Below are 17,295 nucleotides of genomic sequence, written 5' to 3' on the forward strand. Positions count from 1 at the left end.
GATGTCACAATTGAACTGATACAAGAACCGATCATCAAACTCCTTTGGCATGACAGGGATTGCTCAAAATCATACCCTTTCCCCTTAATAACCGTTCTTAATATCCTTTAAAAATCCTCATGGTAAATAATATGCTCAGACGATGGTGGTTCTAGCTTGTATGGTGCCCTGGGAAAATGCCCCCCCCATCGGCCAACAAACATGTTGTGCCCATTCCTTTATTTGCCAGTGTGCTCAGATCCTACATGAATCCAACCACTGACCCTCTATAGACACATGAATCCTCGGTGGACAGGAGGTGGAAAGTTACTCACTCTGCTACTTAGGATCACCTGACTGAGGCCTGGTCAGCAGCAGAGCCGGTGGCACAATTGTAGAATGTAGTATGAAGGTCAGCTTGGGTAACAGTAAAACTGGTTTGCAAAATGCATTCTGTCTGGGGCATACCCCTGCCGTATGAATATGTTGCCTAGGATACCCCCCCCCGACAACCCTGACCAAGAAGAATGGTTTTAAGATGGATCTTCTACAATAACTGTATGTGGTAGAAATGTCATGGAATTGATGGTTCCATATCACATCATTCAATACAACATGAGGACTCCACACAGATTTCCAGATGTCTAGTTTATTTTTCTTCACTATTTGGTACACCAGGTGGACAACACATCTATCACAGTAGTAGACCACACCCACATGAGAGACCCAGCCAATAGCTGTTTGGACAGCAAGCAGAGACGCCCCGGGTGAGTGAGCTTCTGGCTGCGCGCTTGGGAAAAGGGCGGGATGCAGACTGACACGGAAGCATCACACACACTGGGAGCACAAAGTCACACACAACATTGCTACAATTTAAACTGACGATCATATTCTTTAGTGACGATAGCATCCCACAACTTGGTTGAAAGACAGGTAAGATAAGAGATTGATAGTATTTAGTCACTTACAGCTACAATTCTTCCCAAGCTGCTACCATTGCTGTGTTAAATAATGAAAGGACAACACTGCCAGTATGATAGTATTCATGCAGGCTGCCCACAAACAGGGAAATACTTTGAAACTCCATCGCAGTCTGTATTTATGCATCAATATGTGTCTTCTTCCGGATTCTAATCTAAGAAAGTGCTTAGTACCCATAACACTTAACCCACGTTCTCCTGAACAGTTAAACACTATATTATAATATATATATATAAAATATAGTATTAATCTGTAATGCCCAGCTAGCTATTTCTCCAGTAGCTTCTCCCAGCCAAACCACTCCTGATACGTTTCATACGACATACAATCTAATATCAACACTCATTTTAGAAATATAGTGACCTAAAGTACTGAAGACAGCGAAGGCTTGTGCTGGTTGATGACACTGAAGGGAAAAAAAAAAACCATAGCAGCAGCAGAAGATACTATTGGTCAGCAGAAGCTGGAACACGGCTGTGATTGGGCAGCTCAGTAAGCATGATTGGCTACGTAGAGGGACTGCCCGGCTGCTCCGCTGCCGCCTCCACTGGAGATGTACTTGCCCAGTGCCGCCAAGCCATTGACCTGGGAAACAGAAATCATGGATATTGGGCAGAAGCTTGTCAATTAAGCACCTCTAACCTACAGGCCGGGGCTTCAGCATAAAGAACCGGCCCACAGCTGAAGACGGGCCAATATGCATGTACCTCCGCCCGTTTGATGAACTCCTCCGTGGCAGCCTTCTCGTTCTCCTTCTGCCCACGCCAAGCGTTGAGGGCAGAGGCTTGCAGGGCGCGGCCGTAGGAGAAGGTGAGCGCCCACGGCTTGGCCAAGGGACAAGTGTTGATGGCGTTCAGGTTGATGGAAGCCTCTTCCTCACTCTGACCTCCAGACAGGAAAGTCACACCTACAGGCACACAGGGGCACCAACACCAATCAGCCACAATTCAACGGTGCGTCGACCTGAGCGGAGACAGGCATGATGCTACCGGTGACGGCGGGAGGGACTGTGCGACGCAGGGCGGTAACAGTCGCCATGGCGATCTCCTCCCCGGTGACCTTGCTGGGACAGGCGTGGCCTGGGGTCACCATATTGGGCTTCAGCAGGGTGCCCTCTAGATACACGTGATGGTCTGACAGGGCCTTGTATACAGCAGCCAAGACCTGGAGCGTACATAGGTAGGCGGTGGGTCAGAGCTGCCAATCTGCACAGAAACCAGACAGGCTCTCCTAAAGCTCATAGATTCATCTGTCCCACACGCACCTTCTCCGTGACATACTGACAGCGCTTTAGGTCATGATCGCCATCTGGCAAGATCTCAGGCTCCACAATGGGCACGATTCCATTCTGAAACAAAATAAAGAGATCACCATTACAATCCTTAGTCCTACAGTTGGTACTAAACCGTAGTGATGAAGAAGTGAATCTTCGTGAACCATCTGCTGTATTTTCTGACCCCACTAGATGGTGCTCTATTCAAAAGGGCTCAAAGCATTCCCAAAAGCAAACCAAGAGCGCCATCTAGTGGGGTGAAAAAAAAAAATACATAAATGGTTCATGAAGCTCCATTTGTCCATCACTACTAGACAGATAGGCAACTTCCACAAAGCAGGCTACTGTCCATCCCCATTGGATGACAGCGTCTCCGCCCCCTCACCTGCTGGCAAATACTGGCGTAGCGGGCCAGCACGTTGGCGTTCTCCATGATGGCCAGCTGGGAGGGCGTATGCTCGCTGATCTTCAGCACACAGCGCCACTTGGCGAAGTCGGCCCCGTCCTTCTTGTACTGGGCACATCGCTCAGAGAGGCCGTCCAGGCCTGTGGGATGGGAACAGCAAAGGATTATGGGGACTGAAGTTACCATGCAAATCACCCCAGCAGGTGTTTGTGTGAGTGTGCCATACCCTGGGTGGTGGTCTCTCCGTCTGTTCCAGCCAGTGGTACCACACCCTTGTCAACCTACAGAGGGAGACAGACGGGCTGATAATTACACAAAATGGCAATTAGAATCCTCTTCTGGAGTACATGAAGCTTCCTGATCAATACAGCCTACCCAATCCATTCCTTCTGGATCAGGTTCATCTACAGCATACATGTGTGTGTACAGCAGCCCCCAATGTATGAGAACGTAACTGCGCTAAAAGTAAAACTGTCATTATAATTGTGCCCTTGAGAGGTAAAGTGGGCTATCCCACGTCAGGCAAAAATGAGTTTAGTGTCCAATATTAATTATTGAGGGTCTATCTGTCTTTTAAATATACCGAGATCTGTGCTACCTATGAAATATATCAATTGTAGGGTATAAGCACACAGATTTTTTGAAAAAATTTCAACTTTGGAGCTCATTTTCTCGAAACTTTGTTTTTGTGGGATAGCCCACTTTACCTCTCACGGGCACAATTACTACATAATATTTCATTAAAATGTAAAAACGGCTTAATACAATCACACTGTATTGATCCCCAGAGGGAAAATTTGGGTCACAACAACAAAGAAAATCAAACATATTACCAACAACTAAACAGTAATAAATAACAAAATATCAGAAAATATCACTAATAAATATGAGAAAAGGGAATGTCAGTATTTATTTAGTGTGAAAAAGGCACAAATATATACCATTGTAAAAATGATGTGCAAAGTATTGTCTGTGTGCGTGCGTACATATATGACCATTATCGTCATATTATAAAAAAATGTGGTCCAAGGTTTGAGACCTACAACCCAGTAATTGCATATATCCCTAATACCTGACAGTACAACAAACAAGTGACAAGTGTTTTCCTGTAAAGAAAAAAAAATTAATTAAAAAAAAAATCAGACTGGCACCGACAGTCGCAAACACTGTTGCATGCATTGTTCTCTACCAGACGTTAAATATTCAGTGTATGCATGCTTCAACTCGGAGCACATGCAAGGTCCAAATCTGGCAACGACATGTACACTACAGATGAACCGGTTCCTGAAGGAACAGATCGGGTAGGCTGTACAGATCAGGCAGCAACAGTGTAGCAAAAGATCCTTTGCAAGACTATAGGAGAAGCAGAAGTACCAGTACCGCCCCCCACTTCCTGTTACCATGTCTCCTATTGGTCTTAAGCACCGTCAATCTCTTTCCAGATCTGATAAATATAGTGGTCACCTTCCTCCTAGCTTACCCTCCTCAAGGTTAATATGTTTAACAGAGGCCCTGGAGCACTGGATAGGATTTAGATTCTTTTGTATCCTTGAGCAGGATGTAATTAAAGAAATTAATGATACATTCGATGGCATAAGTGATTCAAATCTGAATCAAAGTGTCAGCCGTGTGGCAACCCGGTCGAGCCCCACCCACATCACCGCACCTTGATGCCCACGACCATGCCCCGGTCCTTGATCAACTTGGTGAATGATGTGCCATCGTCGGTGTTCTGGTACAGGGTCTCGTGGAAGAAGATGACGCCACCAATGCAGCTGTCGATGCGCGTGTCGGCAGTGAACAGAAGCTGCCGGTATAGCCGCCGGTTCTCCTCCGTGTTCTCCACACCGATCTGATTGAACCGCTTTGCCATGCTGCCTGTATGGACAGACACACGCAGGGACAAAACCGCTGTTTTTAGACTGAGAATCACTTGTGCTGGATACGAGTTATGCCCATTTGCCCCGCACCCTCGTTTTGACCCTTTGCTAAATTTCTAGCCCTCTAGCTCCCTCTACTGACCCACAGACTCATCAGCGGCCAGGATGCCCTTCCCGGGAGCCACAATGCGTTGGGCGATGTCCTGCAGCTCCTTCTTCTGCTCAGCAGTGAGGGCGGGGACCTGGTGCGTCATCTTGGCTCTGGCTTATGGGTCCTGGGGGGGCAGTGGGGGGTGTCAAATAGATTTCTTCCTACACTACACACCTCAGAGACCAGCCTGTACCTGTGTGACAGACTTTCAGAGATACTCCTCCTCTATAGCGCCATTGTACTGTGTTAGCGGTAATGAGTGTAAAGCGGAACCCTCTGCGGTGGATTGCCTCTACCATGTCAGTCAAGTAAGTGCGGATCCCAGCCGAAACGCTACAGGCGGTCCCCACTCTCACATGGCCGCTTTTCAGAAGCCCCGCCCTTCATTCACTCTGATTGGCCGACAGGCTCGCCTTACATAAGAGACACAACAGGGCCTGTGGTGGTCATGGTAACCAATCCTGGAGGGATTACATAAGCGTCAGCTCACTTTGGGGTGAAATATCCCCTCATCCGCTTTTTAATAACATTATCAGAGGTGTTTATACTGTGTGAAACCGGCAGCACCCCCGACACAAAGCAGTGACATCGAGACATGGGGCTATTTATACCCAAGGACACACTAGAGCAGGTCACGTATCAGCACCGGTGTCAAACAGAACAAAAGGCAGACATACAAGGTTCTCCACATGTCTCACCACAGGCAAACGCCAGGCCGAGGCATGAAAACGCCGTGAAAATCCAGAACTCCTGTATACTTAGTCTGCACGGGCTTCCCAACAAACAGCCCCATTGAACCCCCTCCCCCCCATCCTCACCTCTATGAAACACCAAGGAGACACAGATATGCAGCCAAATCATCAGAAAGGGGAGAGCCAGTCCCAGGCTTTAAGAGCTGCATCCTAATAGCAAGTTCCAGTCATTATTTTAGGTGCCTACAGGCTCCGTTAACACTTCTCTGCCCACGACTGTGACAAAAAGGTCCTGTCACACAAAAAATAAAAAAACAGAAATCTTTTCATTTAACCACGAATGATGCTCAAATATGGAACGTGAATGACAGAGTCCTGTACTCAAACTATCCATTTATTTTTATTACTTAGGGTTATATATCAAAGAAAAACATATAGTCCCATTATGCACCCTTGCGCACCATAACCATTGCGGCGTCACGTTACATTCACGGTGCAGATTCAGTGCAGGACAGTACGGATTCAGTTTGATCCGAGCAAATACACTAGTGTGCTCTGATCTAACCGGAAATACAGAGCAGGCTCTTTAAAAAAAACCACCAGACAACCACAAACGCTATCCGCCATTCCAATAACAACAATTGTGCTTTAAACTGAAGGGACACCTGACCGGCTGGTGTCGGCAGACGGGAGAGGAGGGGAGAGGAGGGGGGGGTACCACTCAGCTGACTCCTCGTCCTACACGCACACAGCTACATCCCCGTGCATTTCAGCTCATCGGCACTGCCTAAGCATTAATAAGACATCATCGTTTTGCTGACGCACCATTCAAGGAAAGTAACTCCAATACTCGGTCAATTGAAGTAATTACATTTAGAAATTTAGAAGCATGAAAAAACCTACTGCAGTATAACAAATTATATTTAACACGGACGACAATCAGTAGCCATTTTAGATATTTTCCGCGTTTATTACTTGCTCCAAAGACAAGTGCATTTTTCGATGCATGTCATTCACGGGCGCCAGACAACGTGCCCACTTGACGCCAAGTTCTTGGTTTTTCAGGATCGTCATCACGTTAACTGCTCAAATGCTGGAAGCCTTATCATTTCAACGAAATGCACTGATGCGCAAAAAAGCCAAATCTAATAATACATTTATTGAAACAGATCCCACGTATCTAATTCGCAGTTTTGTATGTGTTGGGTTAACGAGAGATTAATCTAGGATAGTTCATACGATTGACAATATGCGATGTACACCATGCGGCCCAACCACTAATCCGAACACATCGACCAAATATAACCACCTGCGGGCTCAAGAAGCCACGGAGATTTATAAGCAACTCTCAATATTAAATGAGCATGCATCACAACTAAGAAATAATGCAAAAATACAAATATGCTATCCACTAATACTTGAGAGTCTACTCAATTCGTCTATAAAAATGCAAAAACAGTGCGAAGCTTACTAGGTACAAGATGAAGCACCGCCCGTATCTCACCTGTAAAAGGAGAGAGGAGGAGGTTACCGGCCGTCGGACTGGTATGTGTAAGCAGAGCGGAGAACTGAGGGTCTGTGCCGCAGAGCTACGTGACGACTTACAAAACAGGGCCATTTGGGGGCGGGGCTTAGCGGCCAGGCCACGCCCACGAGCACGATCTCACATTGGGCTCCATACATCATGTCCCCGGCCGTGAGTTTATGGTGCATCTGCACGTCTGCTCTCCTCTTTTTAAAAATTAAGAGTGTACAGGATATCCCGATTGACATGAACCAGTTTCACCAGTTTTGTTATCCGGTACACAGATTTGTTTAAGTGAATGTCGCGCCATCTACTGCTAAAATCCGAAACGCAATACTCATTACATTATTCATATCATCTATAATACACGAATAATTAGTATTTTCATTAATATTAATACGTGTTCTTAGTTTTTTTTTTTTTTATAAACTAGCGCATCTATTTCACTCTAGTGGGTGGAACCACAACACATTTATTACGAAGTCCTTAATGTCTCAGTTATGTCTCCACTTTGATTTTTTTGTTGTCTGGTAAAATATGCGTCTGTTAAATAAATGCATCTTAATGTTCCGGTTTAAGTCATCCGACAGGTGTCTCCTCCTGTCAGGGAGAAGGTGTAACTAAAAGAAACACAAACTGCTTCCCTACAGCAGGAGCTGGCGTGAGTACTGGAAAGCAGACATTGATTTGCTTCTCTTTCTTTCAATAAACCGAAACAGAGCCAAACTAGGGGCTAAGATTAGCTCACCAAATCCAAATGTCCTTGTCGAAGCGGACGCTTCTCTGTAACACTGCGCATTTTAACGCATCTTGAATAAATAATATCCTATTTGTAATGGAAAATATCGAACAGCCATAGGCTCTGATGGATGGACCGTGCAGGTCGGCGCCGCGCCTCCTGCTGCGTAGCTCAGGGTCGCTCAAGTAGGCCACAGACTTCAGACAGACGATACACAGTAACAACGTTTAATGACAACGAGAAATGAAATACCGCCGATCAGTCATTCTTCTGTTAAGACAAACAGTAATGACTGAGAGAGTAATACTTTTATACAATATAAATAATGCCGGCAGTTTATAAATAGACAAATTACATCTAAGTATTTTAAAAAATGTGGAAATAAATTGACTGAAGGACAAAACTGTGATATACTGTTCATGGCTCATTCTATCACGTTAAAAACAATTACTTTGATGAGTAGTTTAAGCCTCTCATGGCCTAACCTTGTCTTTATTCAATGTGGTGAAAACAACTGCGAGGTCTTAAGGCAGAAACTGACAGACACTCCTCCTTAAATCTGACTCAATGAGTCTAACACCTTTGTATTTTGTTTATTGTAAGACACTGTAATTATTTGTCTGTGGAAAGGGATCAAGTCTCCATTTTCAACAGTTTATACACCTTCAAAGTCCTGGTTGAACAATCAATAGAACAATACCATCAAAAAAAAAATCAACAGGTCAAAAAAAGAAAAGTGAAAAATGGCTGAATATAAAAGACGACGACTGACTTATCTGTAATGGTGCCAGGGGAGGCTGTCGGCGAGCCAGAGAAAATACCTGTCAACCAGTTAACTCTGCACTTTAGCCCCACTAAGCAGCCAAGGTTACATGTGAGGTGTCGTTCTACCAAAGCAGCTAGGAAAGTGACCCAGAGCAGCTTGTTCTATATTCATCATCCCACACAACAGCAGCACAGTGAAATCGTATCTCCACACCTTGACGTTATGTGGATGAACTCCCGTTAGGTTTCAACACTCAGCGTTGAGATATGGAATAGATCACAGCTGCCCCTGGGGCTAAATGGGATGTCGGTCTATCTAAAAACACCAGGAGGAAGCGTATAGCCTTCCTCTTCTGTCCGACATTGAGGAGAATGAGGGATGAAGTTCCTGGGCAGGTATTTGGGGCTGGTCCAGACACTGACCCAGGAATGTCTCCAAACATTTCCTGTTTTGTTTCATCGTCCTTCGGATGACCCCTCACCTCCGTACTATTGAGGAGAAATGTACTCTGGAAGGGGACAGAGGAGGGTTTAAGCTCTTCGGTTATTTTCGAGTGATGACAGGGCAGTTTCCAAACCCCATTTCTGCATCTTGAATTTACTGTCTGCTTATGAAAGACCCCTCCTTATTTGCCATCAGCCATGTCACACAAATACCTCCTCATTGGTGGTTTTTGGAGGGAGGCTGCCAGTGGGAGTGGGGGGCAGGTCTATGGTTGATGTGAGAGGGGAACCAAGGAGGTCACAGTCGAAGTCCTGGAAGGGTTCCGAGTCCAAGCCACGGCGGGCTTTAGCCTCGCGGTCGGGCCGATGCTTCAGCTCCAGGATGAGCTCCATGGGGGTCTTCTGAAGAAGCTGAGAGTCAAAGGGGGTGCCACGGAAGAAGGTCTGGTGCTGGAATCGCTCCAGGGTGTGCAGCCGCGTCACGGGGGTCTTACACAGGAGCTGGAGTGTGGAGAAGGGGCGGTCCATCATATTAGACATTCAGAAAGACACTGGTCTATTATCACACTTACCACAATCTGCTTTACCCAATTAAGTGTGCCATTAGTAATCCTAGCGATGACACTACAGGTCACATGACCCGCAATCTAATTGGTCATTGGTCAGTAGAGTGGGGTGTGTAGGGCGTGTTCTGGAACCCCCATTCACCTCTAAAAGCAGCAGTGCTAGAGGTGGGCTGAAGGTCTCGGGCATTTCGTATGGGAAGCTCCGCACTTTCCTCAGCATTGTGCTGTGATCTGGTTCTGGAGGTAAAGGGAACTGCAGAGAGTCCAGGCAGTGAGTCATATATACACATACACAGGGACACATCACCACACACACACCCACACTGAATGATAAGTCAGTGCTGGTATACTGTACACAATCTAACCCACTCAAATTACATGAAAACTATATACTGTTACTATATATGAACTCACATGTCCTGTCACCATGGCAAAGAGGAGAATGCCTAGGGACCACCAATCAGCTGCATGGCTATAGGGTCCCCCACTCAGAACTTCAGGGGCTGTCCGGCAGAAATAGCAGACAATGCTGTCAGCAATGTGAGCCGCCATCATTATCTCATCATTAATAATTAGCATATTCACTGAAAATGCTGCCATTCGTATTTTTTTAGTAAAAAATCATGTATTTCAATATTTTATATTTTTAGCATATGGCTCGTATTTTAGATTTTACATATTTAGCAGACATCTTTGTCCAAAGTGACGTACAATTGAGGCAAATAGTTAGTGTTGGGTATTTCAGTTCCAGAAGCTACAAATCCAGACCAAGATTTTGTTTCTACCACCCAAGTGAACATAAAGAGTCACAGACACAGAGAACTTAACAGGTTGGTAGAAACAAAATCTTGGTCTGGATTTGTAGCTTCTGGACCTGAACTGCCCAGCACTGCAAACAGCATGTTGCAAATATGGCTGTCAAGGGGTCAACTATGCATGAGCGCAGCTAAGCCGAGCTTCCAATTAACGCCCAGGGTCGTGTGCAAGTGGTACTCCAGCAGGAGCTACAACTTCTAACAAACCCTAAAATCTTTAACAGAACCTCAGCCCTGAACATCTTACCCATGTACTGCATGGTACCGCAGATGGTGAAGGCCCTTGCACCTCGTTCCACACGGCGGGACAGCCCGAAATCAGCTAGGCGGAGATGGCCTGGACCCAGCCAAGTAAAGCACACACAGCTTACACACTACTGCAGGGTGTGCTTGGAAATAATTCATCATAATTATTCCTGTCACTGAACAACTAAAATCATAAACCAATACATACTGTGTGTTCATTTAACTTGACGAAAATTAATCTTCAAACTAACTATCAAATAACGACGCAATTGTGCAATATTTAATCCTACTGGTAAAACACAAACATTTGCTCCAGAATAATCCTTTCTGTTCTTGTAGGACGTCAAGTCCCTCTTGAGGCTCTTTTAGCACAAATGATCTCTTTATCGGGGGCGGCATGGTGGTGCAGTGGTTAGCACTGTCGCCTCACACCTCTGGGGCCCGGGTTCGAGTCTCCGCCTGGGTTACATGTGTGTGGAGTTTGCATGTTCTCCCCATGTCGTCGTGGGGTTTTCTCCAGGTACTCTGGTTTCCCCCCACAGTCCAAAAACATGCTAAAGCTGACTAGACTTGCTAAATTGCCCGTAGGTGTGCATGTGTGAGTGAGTGGTGTGTGAGTGTGCCCTGCGATAGGCTGGCCCCCCATCCTGGATTGTTCCCTGCCTTATGCCCATTGCTTCCGGGATAGGCTCCGGACCCCCCGTGACCCAATAGGATAAGCGGTTTGGAAGATGGATGGATGGATCTCTTTACCTTGGTCGGATAGAAGAACATTCTCCATCTACAGAGAAACAGAGACTGTCAGCAATACAAGAAAGAGGTACATTAATTGGTGCTCTCCGAGTCTACCTTTATTTTAACATACATAAATTCTCACCTTCACATCCCTGTGCATGATCCCAAAGTCATGCAGGAAACCTATTAAACACAAAAAGAGAGAGAGGTGACAGTATTCACTCAGAGCAGAACCTCAGAGCAGCCTTACTCAACCACAGCACAGTGTCACTCACCCAGAGCAGAGCCTCAGAGCAGCCTTACTCAACCACAGCACAGTGTCACTCACCCAGAGCAGAGACTCAGAGCAGCCTTACTCAACCACAGCACAGTCTCACTCACCCAGAGCAGGGCCTTACAGCAGCCTTACTCAACCACAGCACAGACTCACTCACGCAGAGCAGAGCCTTAGAGCAGCTTCTCAATCACAGCATAGTCTCATTTACCAAGAGCAGAGCCCAGCTCAGCAGCAAAGACCTTCACAGCATCCTCTGCAAACTGGCCAATCATCACCCAGTAGGTGTAGAGGTCTCCAGTGCTACAGTAATCACACACTGTAAGAGAAATGCAATGTCACTAACTCTGACCTCAGGACCATAGTAGGTAAGAATGTGACATATTCAACTTCAGGCTATTACAGTAATCATGGCGGGAAGTACACAGGTATAAAAAAAAAAAAAAAACATCTACAACTCTGGAAAAAATTAAGAGACCACAGCATAACTTACAGTTTCACTCATTTCTCAATTTATGGGATATATCCGAGTAAAATATACATTTTTTGTAAGCTCCTGCCTGGCTCTTCCCTGCTTCTCAATAATGAAGGGCTTCTTCTTTGCTTTATGGATCTTCAGTCCTGCTTCTAGGAGCCTGTTACGAACTGTCCTAGCAGTGCACTTCCTACCTGCATTTAATCTTTATCATTCTTTGTGAAGGTCACTTTAGGTCATCCTCCAGTATTTGAGGCACTGTTGGATAAGTTGATGGTCATTTCTGGCATTAGAAAGTTGCTTCTCCCCTCTACCTGGCTGGTTTCTGGTCATTCACAGTGTCTCCTGCTGCACTCTTTTCTTGTGTACTGCTGTCTTAGAAACTTTGAGCCTGGAAGCAGCCTGCCGCTCAGCGTAGCCTCTGCCAGCAGAACCGGGATTAAACCAGGATTTGAAAATGCAGATTTAAAAACATTAGCGCGGTCTCAATTTTTTCCAGATCTCTGCATGGTGTCTGCCATATAGTACTATCTGAAAGTCTATAAACATTTAGAAATTATAGGTACACATGCTCAGCATAACTAGATGGAGGAGGGAGGATTGCATCCCATAGAAGTAGGTGCTACAGCTAAGGAATACCTACCTCTATGGGCCCAAGGTACAGCAGTGGTTCCTTGTCCTGAAAAGATCCTATGTATCCATCCAACATTTAGACCATTGGAGGATTGTTCATGTTGCCAATAACAGTTATCAGCTACACACCAACTGAGTTAACATCAGAGCTTCGAAATATATATGAAATTTGTTGGCGTGAGATTCATTAAAACCCTTTTTGCCGTCATGGCTAATTGCCTCACGAGAGGCTACTTTGGACAGCATGTGAAATCTGCAGAGGAGAGGTTCTCCAGAAGCAGGGTGAGGAACCACTGATGGAGGTATGTCACACAATGAAGCTCTGTCAGTACTGTCCTGGACATGACAGAGGCTGTGAGGTCAGTGGGAGAGGAACATGGGAGTGGTCTTTAAGGGCTAAGCTCTGTCACGGCCTGAGCTCCATCCCGGCCTGAGCTGACATCGAATGGAACTGTTTGCCAGAAACTTGGAGAAGATCAGGAATGTTGTGTGTGGGACGCGGTGGATGAAAATCAAGCTGAGAACGAGAACCATTAGTGCCAGCCATGTAACTTTAACCCTTCCCTGGGATGTAGGTTAGTTCTGCTCTTTACTGTTTAGCTGCCAGACTGTCCTCTCCAGTTCCCAGTACGTGGGAGTTGTTCTAGTGAACCACAGTCACATTCGCAGTGCGGAGTGACAAGCCATCAGATCTGTCCTTTGGAATTAGCGAGCACTGTTCCTTAGCAACGGGCACGGATCCAGAGCCTCAATCAATGGATACCAGCTAGGGTCATGCCTGGCCGGGGGGGATTATCTCCCCCGCACTGGACACAAAGCCAGTGGATTAGCAAGGGCTCTGAGCTCACACATGTGCACTTACGCTCAGGGCTCTCAAAAGAGATCACAACTAACTTACACTCACTAGAAAGGCTTCTCATTAACCGCCAAGCACTTACACTGCCTGGTTCATAGAGAGTCGTCATTTTGCATTATTCATTATTAAGTCAAGTAGGGATTTACTGTCATACCTTCCATACTGAGATAACATTCCCTCAGGTCCATGGGACAGCAGACAGACATACATGTGCAGAGTCTTACGTGGAGATCACAGACCGTGCACAGCAAGGGCTTTAAATTCATGTTTTCATGTTTTATTTCAGTCACCTGAAAATGATTTTGGCTGAAGTGCTTCTCCTGGCCATTGTACCCGCTGTGGTACTTATACTACCTACTACTGCAGGACCACTGCCTTATTCCAGTGTTGATCACTACACTGAGCCTGCATCTGCACAGGATTGCAGCACAGGTCAGTCAGAAGTACCCTCAGGGACTGAAGGAGTTTGCGGGCGGGGTAGGGGTTGTGGGTAGGGGTGGGGTGGGTTTAAGGGAAGGGGGGGGAGGGTGTGCCCCTGGTCACTCACTAATGAAGAGGTGGTTCTGGGTCTGCCAACAGTCCTGCAGGTCGTGGAGGAAAGGGTGACGGACCTGACGCTGCAGGGACAGTCAGCAACACCAGGTGTCAGCAGCGAAGCAGCAGCCTTTGGGGGCGGGGCCAGTGGGGAGGGGCTCTTAAAAAGTCGCAGAGCAATGGAACATCCTAATCCCTTGCAATGTCCGTTTTAAAGGAACTGGGTTGGAATTTAGTGGGGCAACAGAGATGGTGTAAAGATGCAGGCTAGAATCCCACTTAGGAGTCTCCCACTGGTGACCCTTTAGTACAAGTTCTTGGGCTGAACCATCAGTATTTCGATACTAGAACGGTTCCATGCATAAAATGGCACTACACAGAGGGGTCAGTGAACGCAGCGTTGATGTAACGATGGCAATGGTTTGATTCATCTGAACATGGACAGCACAGACCCTCAGGAATAAACACACAGCAAGGTTTTCATCCAGTTCTCAATCAGGCGCCAGGAGATGCAGTGAGCAGCGACCAGCTGTAAGACACACCTGAACGATGACCTCCTCCTTCGACTGCTGGAGGATTCCCAGCCTCAGCACCTCAGATTTTGGTACCATCTAGCAAACACAAGACAATGCAGAACAAAATAGCAAGATCAGGCCAAGGCAGGTGCCTGGTTCATGCAAGAATGAGCCAAAATCCTACAGATGCCGACCATCTAGGTGAAAACAATTACACAGGAATCACTGGGAATCTTCAGCTTGAAATGAACCTGAACTCTCTAGAAATTTGGCTCGGAAGAAAATGGGATGCATCCTGAATCCATGCAGGTTTTTGTACAGGGCTCTGCATGGCTCAGACTTATGCCACTGTTGGACCCTTGAGCAAGGTCCTAAACCCCCAGCTCCAGGGGCACTGCACACTGGCTGATCCTGCACTGTAACCCCAAAGTTTGTTCTCACCTCAGTATGTGTCTGTGTGTCTCATGGAGAGCAAGATAAGATAGGTGAAAAGATAATTTGCCCATGGCGATCAATAAAGTACATGCATTGCATTCTACTCTACTCTGCTCTATATCTGTTGCACACACGAGGTTCTGAATGGAAAATACAAACAGAAGCTGACCTTCACAGCATAAGTCTTCTCTTTGAACCTGTCCTTCACCTTCAGGATAGGCCCAAAGGAACCTTTGGCAATGTATCCCAGGAACTGTGAGAACAAACAGGGAGATGGATCGTTCTGGTCCAGGAGAGAGACCGATTTGAACACAGCACATTAATCAAGCTCCAGTAAACCTGCTTTGTATGTTAGAACCCACACATTAGCCACCCAGGAGATTCTCTGGCTTATTTTGTTCACGAAAACAGCTACAACTGACAGACTAACTGGGAGGACACGCTGACCCCATCAGGATCGAGGCTTCAATTTCCAATTTGACAAACACCGGCGTCACGGTCATCGGAGCTGCACAGCAAATGCGTCGGTCTGCTGATCTCCGCATTAGCAAGGACGGCTGAGCACAGAGGTCGGCGTCGGCTGATGGGGTGAGCTGGTGAGGATACCCTACCTGGAATTTCTCGGATCCTGGAATACTGCGGTGTGGAAACTCAGGCAGGAACATGGAGATGAAGGCTGGCAGGCTCCACTCCACCCAGGGCTCCTCGGGGCCTGAGGAGGGGAGGGGGGGGCACTGGGGTCTGTCAGCGCACTGGTTCTCTACCATGCGTCGCCCCCCCACGCAGAGCTTGTGGAGCTCAAAAGCAGAAGCGATGCCCAGACTTGAGAAGAAGGCCCTCCAGCGTGAGTGACATTGACTGTCTGCTGCCTGTTTAGGTGAACAAGAGGCCAATTGGTACCAACAATATCAGCCCAATGTTAACTCCTACCTAAGGAATTTCATACACATTTTAATTACATTGCTGATTAGTGGAAAAAGAACTGCATTCAATTCAGAATGGAAACTCCAGACTTTTATTTAAAAACAAAAGACATTCTGAAGAATAGGATGGAGATCCTTCACCTACCTTTGAAACAAGCAAACCTCTTAAGGGCCACCGTGATTTAAATCAGACTCATTTTAAAGCAGAAGCTCTTAACTCGGATTCTGGAGAAACTTTAAGCATGATGTTTTTATTTTTCTTTAAACCAATTTATTAATCACTGAGAAAAAAAAACGCACAACTGTGGCAGCCTGAAGAAGGAAACGCACAAACTCGATTTAAAACGTGTAAACTTAGTTTCCTAAAACAGATTCTGCGTGATGTTCGCCTTCACAGAGCTGGCCGGACTAAACCCGAAAAGTAAAATTCAGTTAATATACTACCGAAGTGGAAGCGTACGATTCACCCTCTTAAATGACATTATATCAAAATGCCCCATGCCGGACATGCAGTTAAAGCAATGCGGCACTTACCTTTCTGTTTACACTAGCATCAGCCCCCATTATATTACTGGTTCCGCTCTTTTAGAAACACGGAACATTTAATCCATCATTTTTTTAACGACAAGGACATCGGCTTGTGAGCTGTCGGCTGTCCATCTCACACTACGCATGGAGACCGCTAGGATTTTCGGGATGGTCCCGGATAAACAAAATAATCGCTGTTTTGTTGACGTAAGCAGTGGGACCACCCATCTCATAAATATTTAATAACTCATGCTAATACGTTCGTTGTGACCGACATTCTTTACTATTTCACAATGTACTTGGGAAGTTTACGAGTTTGCGCAGCATTTTTGCGTAAATTTGTACATGAATAATTCATGAAAAGAGAGATCCTTCCAAATCAGATTCTTATGACAGTAACTTTTAACCAATCATAAACTGGTTAGATTCTAAAAGCAGCAAAAGGTATTTTTTACAATCCAAGAGCAGTGCTGTTTACAAACAGTACTTGATGCATTTCGCAGGGTTTCCACCAGCTAAATTAATAAACGTAAATTGAGTGCTGAAATTCTGCCAATAGTCAAAATTATAAAATGTACAACGAACAACAATTATAAACAACGATACTGTCACATCGTACGTTTCGACATTTGAAGAAAACAAACACGGATTATACGCCCTACTTATTTCACTTAAGTTAGCATGTAGATGGTATATAAAATATACTAAAGTTATCTTTGCCGGTTGTTATATTATTAGGGTGCCCAGATAATCCATGTCAGGGAGGACACTTTGAGCTAGGACAGGATTTGTAAACTACCATTTCAATTAAAAGCACCTGAATTCTTGCTGTGTGCTGGTAGGTCAGTCTCCTGTGATCATGCATGTGTCACTAATGTTAATGTGCAACAACTGGATGAATCTTTCAGTTAAGGAAACAAACCAG

General features: G+C 45.8%; 2 protein-coding genes across 3 annotated transcripts; both read right to left on the reverse strand.

Annotated features, from left to right (window-relative positions):
- Positions 1 to 612: 612 nt before the first annotated feature.
- Positions 613 to 6,997, reverse strand: aldocb (aldolase C, fructose-bisphosphate, b). Of its 2 annotated transcripts, none has more exons than XM_048982873.1 (9): positions 6,867 to 6,997; positions 4,662 to 4,794; positions 4,306 to 4,517; positions 2,866 to 2,920; positions 2,619 to 2,779; positions 2,225 to 2,308; positions 1,950 to 2,124; positions 1,668 to 1,867; positions 613 to 1,545 (listed from the first exon to the last, which is right to left on the reverse strand). In XM_048982873.1, the coding sequence occupies exons 2-9, from the start codon at positions 4,771 to 4,773 to the stop codon at positions 1,450 to 1,452; spliced, it is 1,095 nt and encodes a 364-aa protein (XP_048838830.1). In that variant the 5' UTR covers positions 4,774 to 4,794; positions 6,867 to 6,997; the 3' UTR covers positions 613 to 1,449. The 2 variants fall into 2 exon arrangements, with proteins under 2 accessions (XP_048838830.1, XP_048838829.1); XM_048982872.1 differs by having other exon boundaries at positions 6,834 to 6,960.
- Positions 6,998 to 7,839: 842 nt separating this feature from the next.
- On the reverse strand, positions 7,840 to 16,552 carry rskrb (ribosomal protein S6 kinase related b). The gene is made up of 12 exons (XM_048982503.1): positions 16,377 to 16,552; positions 15,531 to 15,788; positions 15,089 to 15,172; positions 14,512 to 14,580; positions 13,983 to 14,052; positions 11,683 to 11,790; positions 11,340 to 11,380; positions 11,216 to 11,243; positions 10,464 to 10,553; positions 9,816 to 9,904; positions 9,544 to 9,654; positions 7,840 to 9,336 (listed from the first exon to the last, which is right to left on the reverse strand). Exons 1-12 carry the CDS (start codon positions 16,404 to 16,406, stop codon positions 9,037 to 9,039), a joined length of 1,278 nt encoding a protein of 425 aa, XP_048838460.1. The 5' UTR covers positions 16,407 to 16,552; the 3' UTR covers positions 7,840 to 9,036.
- Positions 16,553 to 17,295: the final 743 nt, after the last annotated feature.

Source organism: Brienomyrus brachyistius, chromosome 18 (assembly GCF_023856365.1).
Source record: "Brienomyrus brachyistius isolate T26 chromosome 18, BBRACH_0.4, whole genome shotgun sequence".
In the NCBI taxonomy this organism is placed as follows: Eukaryota; Metazoa; Chordata; class Actinopteri; order Osteoglossiformes; family Mormyridae; genus Brienomyrus; species Brienomyrus brachyistius.

Coding starts and splice junctions, on each gene's coding strand:
- aldocb (XM_048982873.1), bottom strand. CDS start 4,773: ATGACGCACCAGGTCCCCGCCCTCACTGCTGAGCAGAAGAAGGAGCTG. Junction 2,921..4,305: donor GCATGGTCGTGGGCATCAAG/GTGCGGTGATGT, acceptor CTCCCTCTGTAG/GTTGACAAGGGTGTGGTACC. Junction 1,546..1,667: donor AGTTCATCAAACGGGCGGAG/GTACATGCATAT, acceptor TCTGTTTCCCAG/GTCAATGGCTTGGCGGCACT.
- rskrb (XM_048982503.1), bottom strand. CDS start 16,406: ATGGGGGCTGATGCTAGTGTAAACAGAAAG. Junction 14,581..15,088: donor AGAAGACTTATGCTGTGAAG/GTCAGCTTCTGT, acceptor TGTGTTTGCTAG/ATGGTACCAAAATCTGAGGT. Junction 14,053..14,511: donor AGGAGGAGGTCATCGTTCAG/GTGTGTCTTACA, acceptor CTGTCCCTGCAG/CGTCAGGTCCGTCACCCTTT.